The following is a 19977-nucleotide window of genomic DNA, read 5'->3' on the forward strand; positions in this document are numbered from 1 at the left end:
CTCGGATGCTGCAGAGTCGATGCCCAGCGCTCGTCTGTGCCAGTGAGTAAAACGAGATGCCGCTTGACTCGATCGATGGCGAGTCGCAACTGACCGCTCAGTAGCACACATGCAACAATGCACATGACTGATATATATATATACACCTGTGGATGAACACTAGTTGCATGTTAAAGCCAGTGTGCATCTGCAAAATTTCGCTTTTGCAATATATTTTTGCAGCTACTGTGTACATTTGCATTGTTGGAGACGCAGGAGGCTGCAGAGGCGCAAAAGCTGAAGTTGGCATGAAACAAACTGATTCTGCTACTTTGTAACGGGCACGGTCAAATTCTATCCATCCATCTATTTTCTACAGACTTCTGCCAACTTTCAGTGATTCGTCAAAATTCTATGACTTCTTCAGGTCTGGAAATGGCATTTGCAAATTCTATGACTTGGCAAGTTTTTCTGTGACCGCGGGAACCTTTGTGCTTTGTGTTGTTTGCGTGCTTGCTTGGCGTCGCTTTTCCAAACGGTCGCTGTGGGCCGTTGCCGCAAACGGACGCACAAAACAAATCCAATGCTTTTGGGGGAAACGGTCCAGCTTTCAAATCAAAGCCTTGACCCGAGGAGATTGGGAGGGGCAATGAAGAGAAGAAGTAGAAGGAGAAGGAGAAGGAGAAGAAGTAGAAGTAGAAGGAGAAGGAGAAGAAGTAGAAATAGAATTAGAAGGAGAAGAAGTAGAAGTAGAAGTAGAAGGAGAAGGAGAAGTAGAAGGAGAAGGAGAAGGAGACGGAGAAGAAGTAGAAGTAGAAGTAGAAGTAGAAGGAGAAGGAGACGGAGAAGAAGTAGAAGTAGAAGTAGAAGTAGAAGGAGAAGAAGAAGAAGAAGAAGGAGAAGAAGGAGAAGTAGAAGGAGAAGTAGAAGGAGAAGAAGAAGAAGAAGAAGAAGAAGAAGAAGAAGAAGAAGAAGAAGAAGAAGAAGAAGAAGAAATACACACAGAGGGAGAACATGGATTGAACATAGCAATTATGTAACCCACTGGGCGTCAACTGTTGTGAAGTAAGACAGAAGACAATGAGAACTGCAATAATCCCTTTCTCCCATCTGCCGCGATGTGCGATAAACACAAGATGACGGGGTCGCGCACATGCAGACGCTTGGCACGGCGTCCACTGTCAATTCATAATGACAATATGGATTCTGTTCTGCGGGCGCTCGCACACGAGTCGCTGGGTTACAATCAGCTCCAGCATCTCGGCCCCGACAACAAAGCGAGTGACTGGCCAGCTGGAGACGAAGCATTTCTCTGGCTGGTATCCCCGCAGGCTCTGTGCGTATATGTGTGTGTGTGTGTGTGCCTGTGTCTGTGTGTGTGTGTGTGTGTGTGTGTGTGTGTGTGTGTGTGTGTGTGTGTGAGGTATTCAGCCTAATACTGAGGCACATTGTCCGGCACTTGCGGCGCTGCAGCACATTTCGGGCCTCCTTCCTACTCGATTCCTCGGCCCACAGCGCTCCCCGCCGCAGCACAAAGCGGAGGAATCTCGCAGCGTCCAGTTCCAGCGAGTCCCTGCGAGGCTGTCCCACCGCAGGATGACCCACACAAGGCCAGCAGGTGTTACCGTCGCTCCAACGCTGTAATCTTCTCCTTTAAAAACAGCACTGCCCCCAAAAAGCGATAAATACAACTCTGTCAGCGCAAAGGTGTGTCCGACCTCCGTGTTAGCTCTCAGCTAGATATTTTAGATAGAAGGGAAATTTTTGGCCACAGTGTTGACAAAGAAAGTCTAAGACGAAGACTAGATTACCCAGTAAAAAAATATGTATATATATGTATATGTATATACATATATATACATACACATACATACATACACACACACACACACACACACACACACATACACACACATATATATGTATAAATATATATATATATATATATATACATACATATATATACATATATATATGAACTGAAATGCATTGTTTTGGAGACTAGAGTGAGACTAAACTAATGTTGTTCAGCACTTATACTTGCAAAAGGATGCCGCGGTTGGAACTGTGGAGCTCTGGTTTATTTAAGATGGGAGCATGGTTGCAAAGGTGAAATTCAACGACACAACATTTCACTTAGTATTTTGCATGAGAAGAAGTTACAGAGTGAGATTAGCGCCCTCTTGTTCCTCAAAAGACTGTGGCCCGTACGGGGATCGAACCCTCGACCTTGGCGTTATTAGCACCACGCTCTAACCAACTGAGCTAACCGGCCGTGACGAAGGCAACAGTCAGCGAGTGTCTGCTACTGTGGCCACGTGGTGACTGAGGCGTTGGTGTTTTCATAGCGTTGCTCTGCGGAGGTGTTCAATCAGCCTGAATTAGTAAAGGAAAAAGGCTGCGTTTAAAGGCTATGCAGAAAAAACTAATTTATAGTGTAATGAGTAATCAAGGAGTATATGTTCTACTGTATATACGACCGTCTCAAAGAAACAGTGATCAGCAAATGGAACACTTTCTGCTGAGTCTCGCTTCAAAAAGGTTGTGGCCCGTACGGGGATCGAACCCGCGACCTTGGCGTTATTAACACCACGCTCTAACCAACTGAGCTAACCGGCCCACGGAGACTAGAGCTTAGCTCCAGTTGACAGCTTGACCAACTTCCCATTACCATTCATTGTGGCACAGAATATCACTGAGGCAAAAGTAAAACAACGAGATATCACCCTCATGTTCCTCAAGAGGTTGTGGCCCGTACGGGGATCGAACCCGCAACCTTGGCGTTATTAGCACCACGCTCTAACCAACTGAGCTAACCGGCCCGTGGAAACTAGCACTTCTCTCCAGCTGACAGCTAGACGGACTTTACATGTGTCAGAAAAATTGCTGCCAAGGACTTGGTGAAGGGTTAACTTGCCAAGCTTTCGGGCAGTCATTGAGGATTTTGTTAGGTGTTGTTTTACCACTTATCCTTGTCCATTCTATTAACAGTATAAATTACAATATGACATTAACGCTCTCTCATGTTATGGCCCGTACGGGGATCGAACCCGGGACCTTGGCGTTATTAGCACCACGCTCTAACCAAACTGAGCTGACCGGCCCATGGAGACTAGCACTTAGCTCCAGCTGGACAGACTTTCCATGAGTCAGTTACTGGAAGTTGATAAGAAGGCACTAGACAGTGGTGTTGTAATCAAGACCGCACCAACCGATTAACGCTCTCTCATTTCTCAAAAGGTTGTGGCCCGTACGGGGATCGAACCCGCGACCTTGGCGTTATTAGCACCACGCTCTAACCAACTGAGCTAACCGGCCACTTAGCACGGTGCAGAGCCACAGTTGCTACCATGGGACAGGACCATGGAAGGTCTCAGCAGGGGCTTGGTGAAACGTGACCTACTGTAGCTCTGCCTTTTTTGTAAGCTCTCAAACCGGAACCACCCTTGATTCTGCTCCACAGATAAGTGTTGAAACCCTTGAACTTCACGAGGAAGGCGCTTCTGAGAAGATATGGAGGTACAATCAAAAGTCGAGCGCACAGCACGAGAGAGTGAAAGCAGCAAAAGGCAAAAGTGTTGACTTTACGCTCGGGAGGCGGGGGAGGAAAGTCTTCCACGTCCATGCTTGCGGCGATCCTCCTACACGAGCTCTTCAGTCGGCGGCGTGAAGGGGCTCAACTGCGTTGACACACATTCCTGAAGGAGAAAGACAAACTTCATGAACTCGGTGGGTTCGAGGAACAAAAAAAAACAAAAAGCAGATTTAAGTGCTAATTTCCATGCATCGTATATCAGCCACTTGGCACTCAGAACGCGGTCCCCGCGAACCCCAAAAGCACGTGGCAAACCCGGCCGAGGAGCACTGCTGCGTCCTGGTCACGGTCTGCTAAGTCCGGTGTCAACATCCGAGTCTGAACCATTCAGCTAATTCAGACCGACGGCCCGGGATGGGAGGGAGGGAGAGCGGGAGAAGAGAGGCCTATTAACCCAACCGTGTGTTGAATTGTTCTCCACTTTTTCAAATGCTAATTAGCAGCGTTTGCCAAAACAAAAAAACTGCCTTGTTGACGAGAGCGGCTCTCGCTTGCTCTGCGAAATCGCTGCGACCAACGACCTTGCAGTTCCTTACATGCACAACTGGTATCGGTAGGTATTTGACGAGCACGGTGAGATTACTCAGCCCCGGTATCTGTGCATCCCTAGTTTTAACCTCATTGCTGCAGTAATTGCACGAGCAACAAATTGGAAATGACATCCGCCGACAGCAGGCTGTAGTTTAGTTGTAGAATTTACCAAAATGAGGACATTTACTCGAAGCCGCCCTCGACTGAACTTCACTCCCACAGTTTGGGAAAACGGTTGTGCATTTCCCATTGAAAGAAAGTCAGGTATAGCTAATTACAGCGTAGATGACATCTCAACTGCTTAAAAGGCATTCTTGTCAAATGCGAGCTACCACCCGGGGCTATGACCAAGACAAAGACCCTCACTGTTCTGTCGGAGGCTCCGTTGATGCCAAAATTCCACCAGCGCATCGGAATTCACACTCGGGCAAAAATGATGGTACTGTATTATCACCTGCAATTAAGGGGCAAAGGTCACTGGGACTTTGTTGTGGCTGTAGATTTATTTTGGGGGGGGGTTTGCTGAAATGTCATTAGCATGCTGAGGCAGGAGCTTCAGGAGGACCTGCATGGGCATGAGACGCCGACATTCCTGGGCAGCCCTGCCTTTGTTTGCATGAGCTACACGTTCGTATCCAGAGGTGACAGTTTCTGTCAAAGCTCTATCCCAGAGTGTAGGGGGAAAAAAAAAAATGAGGCGGGGGTAGGGGGGGGTGGGTTGCTATTTCCGGACTTTTCCAACTTGCCGGGGTGCCTTTGGAGGAGATGACTGACTCATGACATCACGCAAGTGGCAGAAAGCAGCTCATTGTTGTGGCTCGGTTCGCGTTGCCACGTATTCCGTCCCCGCAACGATGAGTTCGGAGTTCCAAGTGGGGCCCTGCTGCAGCAAACCACATTGGGAGTGGATAACTCATCCTACAGTGTCAAGGCTTGTTTTGTCTACGAGGGGTGTGAGATCCTCTGCCTCTTTGTTCTCCGCCCTGCAGGCAGGCACACGGCCAGAACAGGAGATGGGAAGCCGGGCGGAAAACTCAACAAGTAATGAAGTCGGTAAAACTCCCCCAATGCTGTTCAGTGCCGAGGATCTTGCAACTTTCGTGGTTTCCTTCGTGCATTTTGGTTGATGAGGATGTTCATAGAGGGTTCGATCTACTTTATTCAGCCTGGCACATTCCATTTCACTCAGGGTTAGAATGAGCTCTCGTTCCTCAAAAGGCTTCTGGCCCGTACGGGGCTCGAACCCGCGACCTTGGCGTTATTAGCACCACGCTCTAACCAACTGAGCTAACCGGCCACCGAGAATGCAACCATTCAAGCAAGACCACTTTAGTTTGATTCCAACTGGTTTTCAAACTGCACATTTAATGTATGTATTTCTTGCAGTTTCAGTCAATCAGTTCAGCAAAGCATGCTTCTGGCTTAGGGATATTTTTTTTTTTCACCAAGGAAAATTTTCTATATGATCACTATAGCTAGCAAAATTATTACAGAATGAGCTCTCGTTCCTCAAAAGACTGTGGCCCGTACGGGGATCGAACCCGCGACCTTGGCGTTATTAGCACCACGCTCTAACCAACTGAGCTAACCGGCCCATGGAGACTAGCGCTTAGCTCCAGCTGACAGCTGGACAGACTTTCCATGTGTCGGTTAAGTTGCTAGCAAGGCACCACAAGACAGTGGATGTTCTCGACAGGGGCTTGGTGGAAGTTTCAACCTCATGAGTTCTGCGGCGGTCGTACGACTGTCTAAAAGAAACAGTGACCAGCGAGTGACACCTTCTGCTGAGTCTCGCTTCAAAAAGGTTATGGCCCGTACGGGGATCGAACCCGCGACCTTGGCGTTATTAGCACCACGCTCTAACCAACTGAGCTAACCGGCCCATGGAGACTCGCACTTCTCTTCAGCTGACAGCTTTACCGACTTCTCATGTGTCAGAAAAATTGCTGCCATGGACTTGGTGAAGGGCTAACTTGCCGAGCTTTCGGGCCGTCATTGAGGATTTTGCTAGGTGTTGTTTTACCGTTTATCCTTGTCCATTCTATTAACAGCATAAATTACAATATGAGATTAACGCTCTCTCACGCTGTGGTCCGTACGGGGATCGAACCCTCGACCTTGGCGTTATTAGCACCACACTCTAACCAACTGAGCTAACCGGCCCACGGAAACTAGAACTTAGCTCCAGTTGACAGCTTGGCCGACTTCCCATGTGTCAGTAAAGTTGCGAACACTGGATGTTCTTGACAGGGGCTTGTTGAAGGGTCAACTTCCTGAGCTTTTGCGGCTGTTGTACCTTTTGTGTCGCATTGAAGAATTTGTTAGGTGTCGTTTTATCATTTATCCTCGTACAGAATATCACTGAGGCATAAGTAAAAAAAGGTTGTGGCCCGTACGGGGATCGAACCCGCGACCTTGGCGTTATTAGCACCACGCTCTAACCAACTGAGCTAACCGGCCCATGAGCACTAGCGCTTAGCTCCAGCTGACAGCTTGACAGACCACCCATGTGTTGGTGGAGGTGCTAACAATGCACGAGGAAGTGAAAGTCCTCGGATGGGGCTTGGTGAAGAGTCAACTTCCTGCACTCTAAACGTGAAGCCTGGAACCACCCTTGAATCTGCTCCACAAACGTGCTAAGATTCTTGAACTTCAGGGGACCCAAACCAGCAAGTCCAGCATGTCGGCACTAGCTAGTGCAGATCTGCTGCTACCAGATGAGGCCCGCACTGGAGCTGAGAAAACAGCATTTCAGTCTTAAAAAATTGAAACAATGGATGTTAAGGAGTTAAGAAGGAGAGAAGTTATATCCCATTACCCCACTGCTTCCCAAAAAGGCCTTTGAAAAAATAAACATTCTACAGTGACCCTCACTGTAAGGCCCTATGAGTCATGGGGCCTTATATTTTTTAGATTTTGTCCTAGTTTCTCACACCAGATATGAAGGAGCAAAAGCCATGAATTGAAAAATTCAAAGACCGTCATTGTGTGGCCTGTGACGGCAAGCAAAGATAAAACAGTTGACCTGCTGTTATGCTGGGGGCCCTGGAAATATATCCAGAAATCCTTCGACGTCCTCAGACCTCAGTCTGAAAACCACTGATCTCCTGCACAGCTTAAAAACACGAGCTTCTGGCACCAAAAGGTGCCGTTGTATGACACGTGGTTGTGCAGTGACACATTTTGAGGCAGCAACTACCAGCCCAACCCAACAAATTAATCTCTCTCTGCAAATGAATTGTTCAAGAACACTGAGGAAGGAAGGAAAAGAAGGAGGGAGGGGCACAGTAGTCAAATACCAAGGTGTGCTCATCTGGGCACAGAGGAAACAAAATAATTCTTTGTTTTTCTAACATTTGCTTTCAATTGCAGAGTGCCCTCATATTTTGCAGGACTGTTTATTTTCAACAACACATTGAACTCCCAGAAACGAGGAAAGTCCCGCCTCCTTGACTTCTGTTTCCTTCAGAAAATGTGTGCTAACAAAAAAAGAGACTCCTGCAAACTGCCACTTTGCGACGTCGTTGAAAAATATGAAAAATATCAAGCAGTTATCAGCAACCTTTTGGAACCCGGGAGCTATCGTGGGCGACCTGGTTGCCTGTGGGCACCGTGTTGGTGACCCCCCCCTCTGACGTAAAGTGGGGCAGAGACGACTCCCCGGCTGCTGAATGAGATTCCTCCGTTCCTCGTGCGTCCTCGCTGGTTCGCCTGCTTTATCAGGGAGGGAAACTGAAAGCGGCCTTCCCACAAATGACACCCTGCACGGCCTTGTGGTGCCGTCGTCATCATCAAACGCGATGCCCGCGGTCAGAACGCCCGGCTTCAACTGCGCGTGCCCAAAGTGCAGCGAAGGCGCTCGCTGCCCCTACGAGTGTGTCAGGGAACTGCACTTCAGGTCGCAGGGCTGCCAGACGCCTTTCAAAAAATGAGCGGCTGAGACGCAAGCCCGCTGCTAATTAACAGGTGCCATCGTCGCAGTGCAACGGTGGGGCGGTGATTGAGGGAGGGAAGGAGGGAGGCGGTAAAAAAAAAAAAAAAAATCCACCATACAGCTGATGACAGACCCGGCCGAGCGTGTCATCACACGCCGGGGAGGCGGCGTTGCAGCAAGGAAGACAGTCAGTCGTCCCCGCCTGTCGCTGTGATGCCGGCCATTTGCACACCTGCGTGCTCCTAATGAGCTGCGAGGAAGAGCGGAAGAGCGGCGCGGGAATGAAAACCCACGGAAAGAAGAGCTGCGCTCGCCTTCTGCTGGATTCCCATGTGTCAAAAAACGGGAAATTAAACGAAATGGAAGCGTCTGCATACGATGCAGTGTGTTCTTTTCAGCTCAATGTGTTATATTCAGAAATGACTTCCAGTCTTGTAAACACTTTTTATTCAAGGGTGAGCTGAAGTGGAGCATGTGATTGAGGAGTTATATCACATCATATCAGTTGCACTGACCGACAACTAATTTGTAGAATTTTACCACCAAGTCCTTTGCGTGATTAATGCTTCTGGGTTTTTTTTTCTTCTTTTTCTCCTTCCGGTCACTCTTTAAAGCAGAATTGTGAATTTAAAGTTGGTACTTTCTGATATTTCTGCCCGTTTCTTTTCTGTTTAATTACTTTTTACGTTTTCTGATGGCAGAAAAAGGATCCAATTCTGGGAAGCCATTGTGAGATTGTGAGAAAAACCCATCACCCTGCTCCACGCCAGACTAGTCAGATGTTTCAGTAAAAACAACTGGTCGCTTCGCAGGAAAAAAAACTGAAAAAAAAACAACACGTGGCAGCTCCCAAAAGCTTCCAGAAACTCTTCTAGAGCTCACACAAGCACGCTGCTCTTGTGAGGGCACTCGGATCCTACTGAAGCGAACTCTGGAGCGCACTTAATGACAAGTGGCATACCACACGGACTGAGAGTCATAAACAAAAGGCTGGAGGAGAAAGGCAGCGAGGGAGAGACAGACTTGCAGTCTGCAGCCAGCGTCTTTCGCGTCTCTGCGGCTGAATGTTTCATTGCGCAGTGTGCCGTCCCAATCTTCTCCTCCTGCCGGGATTACAGTAATCAGGCTCCGGCCCTGAAAACATCGCATCGCGGGCTTACAAAAGAGAGGACGGGCATCCCGGGGGCCGAGCGCCGCGATTGTGTTTGCGAGCAGGTTCAGCGGAGGACAAGCAGGAGGAGGAAGAGTGATTCCTCCCATCCATGTCACCACGATCGGCATTAAATGAACCACTGCCACAAACTCCCTGTACTGACGGCATGTCGGAGGAGAGCAGCCGACTCTGTGCGACTCCATTAGTAAAACACGCCGGTGCCGTGTTATTTGTTCCACTAAGCTGATCGGCAAAATGAAAAAAAAAAAGAAAAGAAAAAAAAACAGAAAACATCCACGTCTGCAGTGTTGAGACGTGGATCAGATTGTGGTCGGGATTTAAAATTGTTGCTCTCCTTCAGCCACGCACAGCAACATGAGCACGCGCACGCATGCCGCACGCTGAGCAGAAATCTGAAACCTGTACAAATGGAAGCTGCTCAAAAAGCAATGATAAGAAAAGCTGGTCTGTATCTTTTTGCTCTTTATGAGTGATGTCATCACACCTGGCACAGAAACTACATGTCAGTCCAACGTCATCAGATGCCACTGCAGGCAGCTTGGTATTTCAAAGTGGCATCAAATCCCTCACTCATAAAGTTCAGTTTTTCTCACAGGATTGATGATGACTTTTTTTTTTTTCTTCTTTTCCTTTTTCGAATAAATCCCTCAAAGAGGTGGGGACTGGGTGGGTTAGGGTGGGGGTGTAAAAAGCCCATTTAAAAACAGTGGCAGCCACAGTCTTGGCTGTAACTCTTCACTGGTCTCCACCCTTTAAAACCACACCAAAGATCCAGAGATCCCAACGTGTCGGCAGTCAGTGAAAACATGAACACGGTGGCGCAGCATCGAAAACAGACGCGTTCCGGGTGGAAAGACGAGCATGGACTAAAACTGTTTACCGTGTTGCCCTGTAAAGAGACTCTGTAGAACACAACAGTGGTAATTAATCCTAGTTCCAGTTCCAGTTCAATAACATTTAACAGAAAACGAAACAACACGCTTGTATCTCCAGTGGTTGCAATGATATGTAAAATAACAGCTCTGAAACTCTGCAAACCATCATCCTGCCATTTTCTTATCCTGCGCTCAGGCTGGTGGGGGCTTTAGCCCAGCTGTCTGGGGGCGTAGGCTAGGTACACCCTGGACGAGCTGCCAACCTCCCATCCACACTGCAGAGTTACCAGTTGACCTCTTGCACCATGTGTGGGAGGGACGGCATTCCTGCTGCGACGCTAACTACTGCAGCACCCTGGCGCCTGCATTCAAAAAATATAATGCATATCAACTGACATCGAGAGTTCTTATCTGACTCTTTAACTGTGGATGCTGCAGGAAAATGTGAACCCCCCACCCCCCAACAGGAATGAATAAAGTGCATATATTGTATCATTCATTTAAGATTGATAGATTTCTTATCCCTGCCTCTTGCACAATTTGACTGTGTTTTGAACATCTGATTTGGTTGTTTGCTGTACATAGATTGATATTGAGTGATATTTTTCACAACTGTATAGTTTATTTTTTGTACTTTTTTTTTTTTTTTTTTTTTTTTCTAAGTGCTGCAACAGTGTAGTTTCCCAATTCGGGATCAATAAAGTACATCTATCTATCAATCAAAGCAATTTCACACATCTGCCTGCCAAAAAAGCGCCTTCCGCTGTTGCTGTTGGTGTTGTTGTTAGTAAACTGTGTCCTTTCCCCCACTGCACTCACTGGCTGGAGCGACAACCATCACCGCCTCTGTGAAAATGAATGGTATGCTGCCCGGCTTAACCGCTGTGTTTACTCTGATGCGCCGAGCTTACGCGAGGAAGCTGCCTCGAATCTAGGTGTGATTACAGCAGCAGCGCAAGGCTGAGCATCTGTATTTGCAGACAGGCCACGCCGGCTTATTTGCGAAACAAATCGCCTGGAGGAGACTTTTTTTTTTTTTTTAAAGTCCCCTCCTCTTCACCCACACTCGAATGCTCCCACTTTGCTGTGTTCTCATAAAAATAAAAATAAAAAAAACCCAACAAAAAAAAACATGAAGTGGTTTCGCGCGCGGCAACATGAAAGCAGACCGAAGCTTTAGATTTCTCACCGTTTAGGGGAAAGTCCAAAGAGCCTGGGAGCTCAACGGGGAGTCAGACAACGCAGGAAGTTGTATTTTTTTTCCTTAACGAAAGCATCGTTTCGCTACCTGCTTAGACACATCTTCCAGCTGACTGAGGCTGGGCAGCACTGTGCTAAGGAATGTCATGCATGACTACCTGAGTCCGGGAAAGGAGGAGGAGGTGGTGAGGGGGAGCTGTAGCTCAGATTTTCGGATATATTTGGCTGCACTGAAATGATGTAATTTGTCATGCACTCCCCCCCCCCCCTCCCTCCATAGATGTATATACTATCATCTAAATGGTAAAAAAATAAATAAATAAATAAATAAAAAAAAAAGAAAAAAAATACAGGAGCTGGAATTCCGTACTAAGGAGGAGGAGAGAGGGTCCACAAACTGCCAAATGTTACACACGACTAGGACTAGGACTCAAAGGAAAAAGCTTGATTTCGCTGAGGTGTACAAAAACAAAACAAAAAAATTTCGCATTTATCAACACAAACCGGCAAGTTGGTCCGAGTTGCAGCGACTTGCATTTCTTCCTCACTGAGCAGTTTGTTGACGGTGACGGCAACTTGGCAAAGTTAGCTGAGACGCCACGTTATAGCCATCTCCCCCGCTCTCTCTCTCTCTCCCACTCTCTCTCTCTCTGTCTCTCTCTCACTTAACACCCTCGCCGACTACAAACACAGGCTCGGGTTCACGCAACGGTCGAAAAGTGTCGTTAAATGACGTTCGTTGAAGAGTAAGTCTGACAATATTCCTGACGTGACCACTTGAGCAGTGGCAAGAAAACAACGTTATTTTAACTTGACGAAAACTTGAGGGGGGAAAAACACATTTCAACTCACCTTTGCCAGTGACTTGAATTCTCCCTGTTTAATAGGCCGTATTCCTTCGCTTCGGCACGTGACAAGTGTCAAACGAGACACATCTCTTCTGGTCACACAATTATCCAGCATTCGCCCAGTGCCTTTTTCTTTTTAACTTTACGCTCCTCGGCTGCAAAATGATCCATCGATGAAAAAAAAAAGAGCTGTCGGCTCGCCCAGCAGGCAGCCCATTGGTCGGCGAGAAGATCCAGCGCAGTTCTGATTGGCGGAGCGATGCGTCAATCACGCCCATGTCGTCTTCTCCTGCAGGATCAGCTCTTGACCGGCGAAAGGAGCCCCCTTCGCGGTGACGTGACGTGTGAGGCGGCTCCCCGCGCAGCTGTGGTGGTGATGGTGATAATGGTGTGGGGATGCGGTTCTTTCCAACTTTGCCCAACTAAAACGAGTGATTCTATAGGTTATTTATTTATTTATTTTTTAATAGATAATTCATTCAACCACACTGCATTCAATTCAAGCACCAAAATCGGCTCAAGCTGGTCGCGTTCCGAACACTGTTTGATCTGATAACACGCACACATTCCTGTGCTGAAGTAAAATTAAAATGAATGAATAAATAAATAACTAAAATGTACATTGGAAAGGAGTTATGCATTTTGAATGATACATTAATAAAGCTCAGACAAAAGTCAGTTGAATGTTTTTTTTTTTTTATGACAAGTGTTTCTACTAAAAATGATCACATAATAAAATCAACTGAAAACACGATCATTCCTATTGTGCCCCCTAAAGGCTGATAGTCTGTCGTGCAGCCGTTCTTCCGGCATGGATGACACTGAACACCACCATGGCTTGTGAGAACATCTTTTTTCTTTTATTTAGTATTATTATTATTATCAAAAAAGCATTTTCCCAACACAAACAGGATGTTAAATACATTGGCATAAAGTAAAACCGCTGTCTTTCTTCTTCTTCACAAAATTAGAATCTGAATAAGAATCTGCTGAATAAGTTAGTACACGCAAACAAAGACTTTGACCGTCGTCATAAGTATTAAAAGAACACCATTCTTGAAGGTGTAGAAAAAAAAGTTCAACTTAAACCAGACTCGAACAAAACAAAACAAACTGCAGATCCAACGGTCCCATAGTAATTAAACATAGTAATTAAATCCAGCATGCAATCGAAACATAGTATTAAAATAGTAAGAAATAAAATAATAAAAGGTAGTTACAGGGCAAAGGTTTGTTGAAAGACAAGGGGTAAAGTCGCTGCACACAACAGTTCACTGCCGCATCCTGGAGTAAAATGGACCAAAGTCCGATGCTCGCGACGCACTTATAATCTGAATTTAACACTGATGATGAAAAAAGCAAATGAAAATGTGCAAAAATCAGATCAATTATATTAAATTCTTCACAGTAGTACAAGGAAATGTTAGTTATTGCCTGTGATTATCAAAAACACTGTCACAACAAATGTATGACAATGGACAAAGCGAGCACACAAGGCTTATGTGTGCGGTACAATAAGGCCATTGTTTGGGGACAAAAACAGACAGAGTTGGGTCAGAATTGACTGGAATAATACTTTGCTAAAAACCAGATTTGATGATTGCGAATGTCTTTAAGTTGATTCTCTGATAAACACTGATTACGTTTTGACCCATGTAGCCCTGCAGCATTTCATTGTTGTTCTCTCTAACTCAACTAAAGCAATATTCAAAAACCTGTAACACCAACCTTTAGACATTTGTTAAAATCTACTCATCCCACTACTTCTGAAGTACACCTCAGCAGGACCTGTTTCGCAACTAATTTAGAAAAATGCCAAAAATATAGTTTCATTTTTGTAATATCACACAGTTCCTGATAACCTTTCAGGGCCACGTGATTCACTCAGAATAAAATAAGTAAAAAAAAATTAAAAAAAAAGTAACTTTGAAAAAAATAAATAAAAATATGGCACTCTTCCTCTGGAAATGAAGCCTTTGATTCAGCTCAGCTGGCATGAGCTTTGACAGAAACCCCCGAACGTCCCTGCGCGGCGGCACCGTTCACTGGTACGGCCTTGTTGCCAAAGTTCCAGTCCACTGGATTGAGCAGCTGCATGGTCTTCTTGTGCGTCCACATAGGGTTGATGATCAGCGTGAGCAGAGCCAGGCCGGTGAAGAAGAGCAAACGCTGGGCCAGAGCCACGTGGGTGCTGAGCTCACCCCAGTGGGTGAAGGTGATCCACCACATGTAGTAGGTGAGCACCATCCGGCAGTGGAAGGCGTGGATCATCACCCACTGGTTGGCCTTCCACAAGCGGGTGTGTGCCCAGCCAGCCTGGCGGAAAGACGGAGCAATGTTTTAATTCAAGGTTTAGTGCAAAAAGATTCAGGCTTTTTTTATTTGGAGGAAATTATCACATTTAATCCTTTCAAATGAGGTCTGACTGAGACACATTTGTGAAATATATTTACTGCACACATGTTGGATGAGGCAAACCAGTGAGCGAGCACAGTCCCCGCTATTCACATGTGACTCACTGATCATTCAAAAGGCAAGACAAGACAAGAACAGAATAAAAGACAAAGGTAAGTATCTCACTGTACTAGTAAATCTCAAGTCACATTCTCTGTTCTGTTCATCCAAAAAAAACTAAATTAATTTCTGACAGAACTGTGGCCACCACAGAATTCCCTGCAAATTTCAGTCGCAGTAGCAAGTTTCAAAGTCAGGTTCTTTAATCACTTCTTGACTTTTTCTAAGGTTTTAGTGGCTGCTTACTGGAGTCACTTCCTGTGTTCGTGCAAAGAGGAGCCAGCTGGTTAATTCGTGCCAAGGTTGACTGAAAACACTTGACATTGGAGATGAGACGGAGGTTGGAGATTTAACGTGTACAGGAGGAAGTGTGACAGCCTAGATACTTCCTCTTTATCGGTTTGATGGGTCAAACCGCGGAGAGGGGAAACACAACCTGGTAACAGTTTTAGACCTTTCCAACGCCGCAGACAAAAAGCTGAAATAAACTTGTAAAACGGCAAGCACTGTTCCAAGAGTGAGATTGAGAAACCCTGAGAGCAAAGTGAAGGCACGGAGTTTGACTGGACCCTCACCTTCAGTAACATCCAGGATATGCAGGTGAAAGGAGTGCTCATCTCCAGCAGCAGCGTGACCATCGGCAGGAAGTGGCCCAGGGAGTCCCACACCACCGCCCCCAAATACCCCGACAGGGCAAAGAAGTGGTGCGTCGCCAGTGGGAGGTCGAACGACCGGAACACCACATTGGATCCGTGAAGCGCTACGTTCTCAAACGCAAAGAAACCTGTGGCCGTGAGGATGTTGAACCAGGACCAGTCACGCTGTCCCCTCACTTTGTCGGCGGTTATCACCGAGTCCTCGGTCAGTGCCCGGACGCCGACCACTATGCTCTGGAGGCCAAAGACCGCCCGGGTGGCTGCGAGGTTCCAGAAAACCTTCTCCTTAGCCAGCAAGGAGTTGTAGGTTGAGCAGAAAGCTGCAGACAACAGATGGGAGAGAAGAAATACTGCCGTGTAGAAGGCAAACCCGAGCGAGATGAGGTAGAGGCGGTGGTCCCATGAGAAGTACTCGGCACTAGGCTGGGGGAGAGGACTGCTTTGCTGCACAGCGTCCATGTCGAAGTGAGGAGATGAGACTTGCGTCAAATGCAGGCTTCAGGAGAGGGCGGGACGATGCATGGTGCGCTGGTTACCTACAGAAAAGGGACAGCGCATCATTTACACAGCCCAAACTGTCACAACCGCCCACTACAAGCGTTCTAATTTACTCGACACGCTTCGACAAAAGACAGTCTGAGCATTCCGTGCCAACGCGCCACAAAACACTCGCTTTTATAATCAGCACGTATTACGAATATTTCGAGTGAATACGCTGTCGACGTCCTGACCGACAAACCTGCTCAGCTCGACTAAAGTTTCAACGTCAGGTAGCACCGCAAGCTAGCAAAACAACAACAAAACAACTGCGACAAAACAAAACAAAAAACGTGGCCGCGGACAAACAAAAATGTCGATAACAGCGAGTCTTTTTCTTACCTTCCATAGAAAAGGTGCGAGGTCCCGGCTACAATACACCGCAGTGAGGTGTCACTCCTGAACACCATGTCCCCAAAAACTGTCAGGAGTGCAGCGCTGAAACAACATAATAGAAATCATGCGATTCTCATTTGATCACGTGATCACCAAAAACGGGAAGTTCCGCCCACTTATCCGGAAACGTATCCGGATTGGTCAGCAAACGCCATGGGCGAAACCCAAAGAGAGCGCCGCGAAAACTTGTCTCTTGTGGCTTCTTGTGCGGTCGTGTTTACAGTGATGAGGACGATGATTCACCTCTGACCTGTGTTCCAGGACCTTCACGACACGCCCAGAGGTCCCTCGACCATCTCCTCCAGCGACGGAACAGCCCGAGTCGTCAACACCTCCCGCCACCACTCAGCTGAAGAGAGGACCCTCCTCTCCCGGGACTTCAGCTCCCTCCAATGACACCACGGCACCGTGGTCCCCCATCAACCTCTTCCGCCCCCCCACGGCGTTTGTCGTCCAAAAAAAAAAAAAAATCATCCACAACAATTCCCCTCTGTGTCCAACAGGGGGTAGTATTGGTTCATATGTCAAAGCTTGAAATCATTACCGGTTGGATGAGCACCCGCCAGTCGATAATGGCAACTCAAAGTACAACTTTAAAGTACATGAAATATATATAGTCTTGGAGATTGTTTTATTTTATTTTATCCCCTGGTAACAAATCTTTTAAGTACAATAAATGAGTGCAGTAAATATTACAGTGGCAGAAATCCCTAACCTGTCCCAAACAGCAGCAGAAAAGGTAAAACCATGTGTTATTAGCATTGTAACTTAGTACTTGCTTAGCCTTGAGGCACCACATTTGAAATGTGTAAACTTATTAATATTAAGATATGTATTTAAAAATATTTATTTTTATATAAGGCTGTGTTATATGCAGTGGTGGAAAAAAGTATTTGGACACCCTTATCTTTTGAAATGTACTGTGCAAAGACCCATTAAGTCTGCAAGTGCGGTTTATTTTGGTGCAGTCACCAACATTAACCCACATGCTGCACGTGTACTGTTGCGTCCTGCTCAGAACTGGACAGCAAGATCCAGAGTACAAGAACAACAGCAATGTAGTTTGATTATTTTGTCACAATAACTATTAACAAAGGAATAAATGTAATTTGTTTGTGTGCTTCTGATGCACCTGCAACCTTTTGAAGCACACTCAAACAAAAAAAAAGGATCTAATTTTCAACAACAATTGGGATTGACTAAAATTCTAAGTGTCCTTTTTCACTACTGTATCATCAGTGATTTACATTAAAACTGTATACAGCAAGTTAATGGGGTTTGCAACTTTGATTTACGTCGTATCAACAGTACATTATGGTATTATTTTAACCTTCTTTTCACCAAAAATCACCGTTCATTTTGGGAAACAATTGTTTTCCCTTTTGAGGCACCACACTGACCAAACTTTTCAAAACATTTTCTTCAAAAATTTAATTGCAGAATAATTTACAGTGGATGACTTCAGCAGTGATCAAACTACTCAAACAATAAATAAATAAACAAAAAATAAAAAATAAAAATCAGTTGCCCAGATAGAAAACAATTACGGTAAAACACACATGTTGGTGCAAACTAGTAAAAATAATACAAAAGTAACCCAATGGTAAAGTAAATTCTTACTGGAACAATCCAGTATCGACAACGAAGCATGTGACTGACCTCAATGCAAATCAGTGGGTAGTGTCATAATTGCAAAAAATAAATAAACACATACATAAACAAACCATAAATAACCCTACATTCAGAAACAGGATTTCGCATGCCATCATATCAGCTCGTGAAACAACCAGAACAAAGTAAAAATGACAGCAAAACATAATGAAATGCATAAATCTGTCGTGTTTTGAGGAGCATATATTATATATTTTTTTATATATATATCTCTATATATTTCTTTACAAATAATGAATATTTGGCATTATATTCATCCTCACTATAGATATGATATACAATAGATGAAAATAGTTTTAGCTAAACAACTACCTTTTTTTCATTTCGTCTGGTAATTACAGTGTGGTTGTCACATTCCAAGTTCAAGGAAATGTTGTCTCAGTTGTATCTGCCTCAGCGATTCCTAACCTGACCTCCTTCCACGGCACGGTTACGTAAAAAGCCCCCCCCCCCTTTGAAATATTTCACACCGTGAGCTCCACAGTGGAAAGCAGATAGACAGTCTTGCCAGATGCGAGGCCACAGATCAAAAGTGTGAGCTGTGAGGTGGCGAGGAGGATGTGAGAAACGGGGGGTTGGGGGGGGGGAGCGAAGCGATGGTGGGGGATGGATTTGTGTGTAGAGAGGATTTTACAGTATGCAGGGTTACCGAGTCAAAAGATGGCACTTTGAGTTCACTGCTGCCCTCGTGAAATTTAAACTGTGGTGCAGTTTTCCCAGCCTGCAGTGGAACGGGAAGAATCCAGCGATGCTCCTCTGCACCCCAAAGAATTTGAGGGCAGAATTTAGCCGGTAGCTAACTAGCTAATGAGAGCTAATTGCTGGCGTTCGTCTAAGCATTTGCCACTGTGCAATAACTCATCCTGAATCGAGAGCAGAGCCCAGTTTCAACGGTAAATTCATTGTTTCTTGTCCACAGTTATGAACGTGGCAAATGTACCAATGTTATTCTGGGCCCCGAACAAAGGCTCTACGTCTCCGGATTGTCTCGACTGCAGCTCTAAACTCGCCCCCAACCAGCGTCACTACATGACATAACCCCTTTTTTTCTTAAATAAAACAAATTCCCTCATAACCTCTCAAACCTGATTTGCAACAAACACACCATCGGTTCGGTGGCAGTGAAACCACAACAACGCAAAAGATATCGCACCAGCAGACCATCTCATCCCTAACGAACCCGGCACATCTGCATATGTGGCGAAATTCCTTGGACGCCTCCGGTGACGGCCGTCGGTGACTCCAGCCCAGCGCGGAAAAGGCCACAACTCAGCAATACATTTATCACCGCCGGCTTTAAAAGGCCTTGAAGGCTGTTAGCTTGATCTCGCCAAGGACCCAGAGTCTTACATAAGCTGCTTTGCTTAGTCAAAGGCAGGCTGAGAAAAAATACCCAGCGCAGCGCCCGGGCCGTCTACACGTAGCAGCCTTCCAGCTACACACAGCACCCGGCACCGGCAGTTCAGGGCTCAGCGCGGAGCTCTTGTCTGCTCCAAAGCAGCATATGTCAGGCTGGGCCTGTCTATTCCCTGTCTGCCTGCCACCGGGCCAAACAGTGAGGGGGAACAACATCTCTGGCCCCGCCAACTGTCTCTGGCATCACAGTGCAAGACAACATCCAGATACCCAGTGTCATTCCTCTCAAGGTCTCTGCCTCTGCGCTGAAAACAAAAAGGAACAACAAGCCAAATTGGAGATAACTTCATTGCAAACCTTTCACTCCTACAAATCCTGCCGACAACTCGCTCCGAGACATACGTGTAGGCATTGCACATTTATATATTCAGTATGCTAAATTTTCTTCGGCGTAGTTTAATTCACGAGATCAGATTAACAGAAGGGATGAGACAGTGCTACAGGAGAATTAAAATAATTCATGTCCTATGTTTTTCACAGATGTTATTTTGGCAAAATATTAAATTGACTCTTTTCCCTACTTACTGTATAAACCCCCCCCCCCCTGTACTTTGGAAACTAAATGAAACATTATTACATTGTGAATATGTTGTAAAGCTTATGGCATAAGGTCCAGCTGTGCCTGTGTTATTTGTTTGTATGGGTTGAGTT

General features: G+C 46.0%; 2 protein-coding genes and 10 non-coding genes across 13 annotated transcripts in view; all 12 read right to left on the reverse strand.

Moving 5' to 3' along the window:
- Nucleotides 1–12300, reverse strand: part of arhgef10 (Rho guanine nucleotide exchange factor (GEF) 10) — a 50641-nt gene extending 38341 nt beyond the window's left edge. For both annotated transcript variants that reach the window (XM_076027478.1, XM_076027476.1), the window contains exons 1-2: nt 12141–12300; nt 3568–3677 (exon numbers count right to left, since the gene is read on the reverse strand). In XM_076027478.1, the coding sequence (XP_075883593.1) occupies nt 3568–3604 (37 nt within the window). In that variant the 5' untranslated portion in view covers nt 3605–3677; nt 12141–12300. The remainder of the gene's footprint in view (nt 1–3567; nt 3678–12140) is intronic.
- On the reverse strand, nt 2181–2254 carry trnai-aau (transfer RNA isoleucine (anticodon AAU)). The gene has a single exon. It is a non-coding gene; the product is annotated as a tRNA-Ile (tRNA).
- On the reverse strand, nt 2525–2598 carry trnai-aau (transfer RNA isoleucine (anticodon AAU)). Its single transcript has one exon. It is a non-coding gene; the product is annotated as a tRNA-Ile (tRNA).
- trnai-aau (transfer RNA isoleucine (anticodon AAU)) lies at nt 2728–2801 on the reverse strand. The gene has a single exon. It is a non-coding gene; the product is annotated as a tRNA-Ile (tRNA).
- Nucleotides 3009–3083, reverse strand: trnai-aau (transfer RNA isoleucine (anticodon AAU)). The gene has a single exon. It is a non-coding gene; the product is annotated as a tRNA-Ile (tRNA).
- On the reverse strand, nt 3224–3297 carry trnai-aau (transfer RNA isoleucine (anticodon AAU)). Its single transcript has one exon. It is a non-coding gene; the product is annotated as a tRNA-Ile (tRNA).
- On the reverse strand, nt 5329–5402 carry trnai-aau (transfer RNA isoleucine (anticodon AAU)). Its single transcript has one exon. It is a non-coding gene; the product is annotated as a tRNA-Ile (tRNA).
- Nucleotides 5626–5699, reverse strand: trnai-aau (transfer RNA isoleucine (anticodon AAU)). The gene has a single exon. It is a non-coding gene; the product is annotated as a tRNA-Ile (tRNA).
- Nucleotides 5914–5987, reverse strand: trnai-aau (transfer RNA isoleucine (anticodon AAU)). The gene has a single exon. It is a non-coding gene; the product is annotated as a tRNA-Ile (tRNA).
- trnai-aau (transfer RNA isoleucine (anticodon AAU)) lies at nt 6195–6268 on the reverse strand. Its single transcript has one exon. It is a non-coding gene; the product is annotated as a tRNA-Ile (tRNA).
- Nucleotides 6492–6565, reverse strand: trnai-aau (transfer RNA isoleucine (anticodon AAU)). Its single transcript has one exon. It is a non-coding gene; the product is annotated as a tRNA-Ile (tRNA).
- Nucleotides 12301–12571: 271 nt separating the features above from the next.
- On the reverse strand, nt 12572–16336 carry cln8 (CLN8 transmembrane ER and ERGIC protein). The gene is made up of 3 exons (XM_076027479.1): nt 16186–16336; nt 15226–15842; nt 12572–14452 (listed from the first exon to the last, which is right to left on the reverse strand). Exons 2-3 carry the CDS (start codon nt 15763–15765, stop codon nt 14123–14125), a joined length of 870 nt encoding a protein of 289 aa, XP_075883594.1. The 5' UTR covers nt 15766–15842; nt 16186–16336; the 3' UTR covers nt 12572–14122.
- Between the last annotated feature and the right edge of the window lie 3641 nt (nt 16337–19977).

Source organism: Nelusetta ayraudi, unplaced genomic scaffold, assembly GCF_046127955.1.
Source record: "Nelusetta ayraudi isolate G7.1 ecotype Tasmania unplaced genomic scaffold, CSIRO-AGI_Nayr_v1 ptg000021l, whole genome shotgun sequence".
Classification (NCBI taxonomy): domain Eukaryota; kingdom Metazoa; phylum Chordata; class Actinopteri; order Tetraodontiformes; family Monacanthidae; genus Nelusetta; species Nelusetta ayraudi.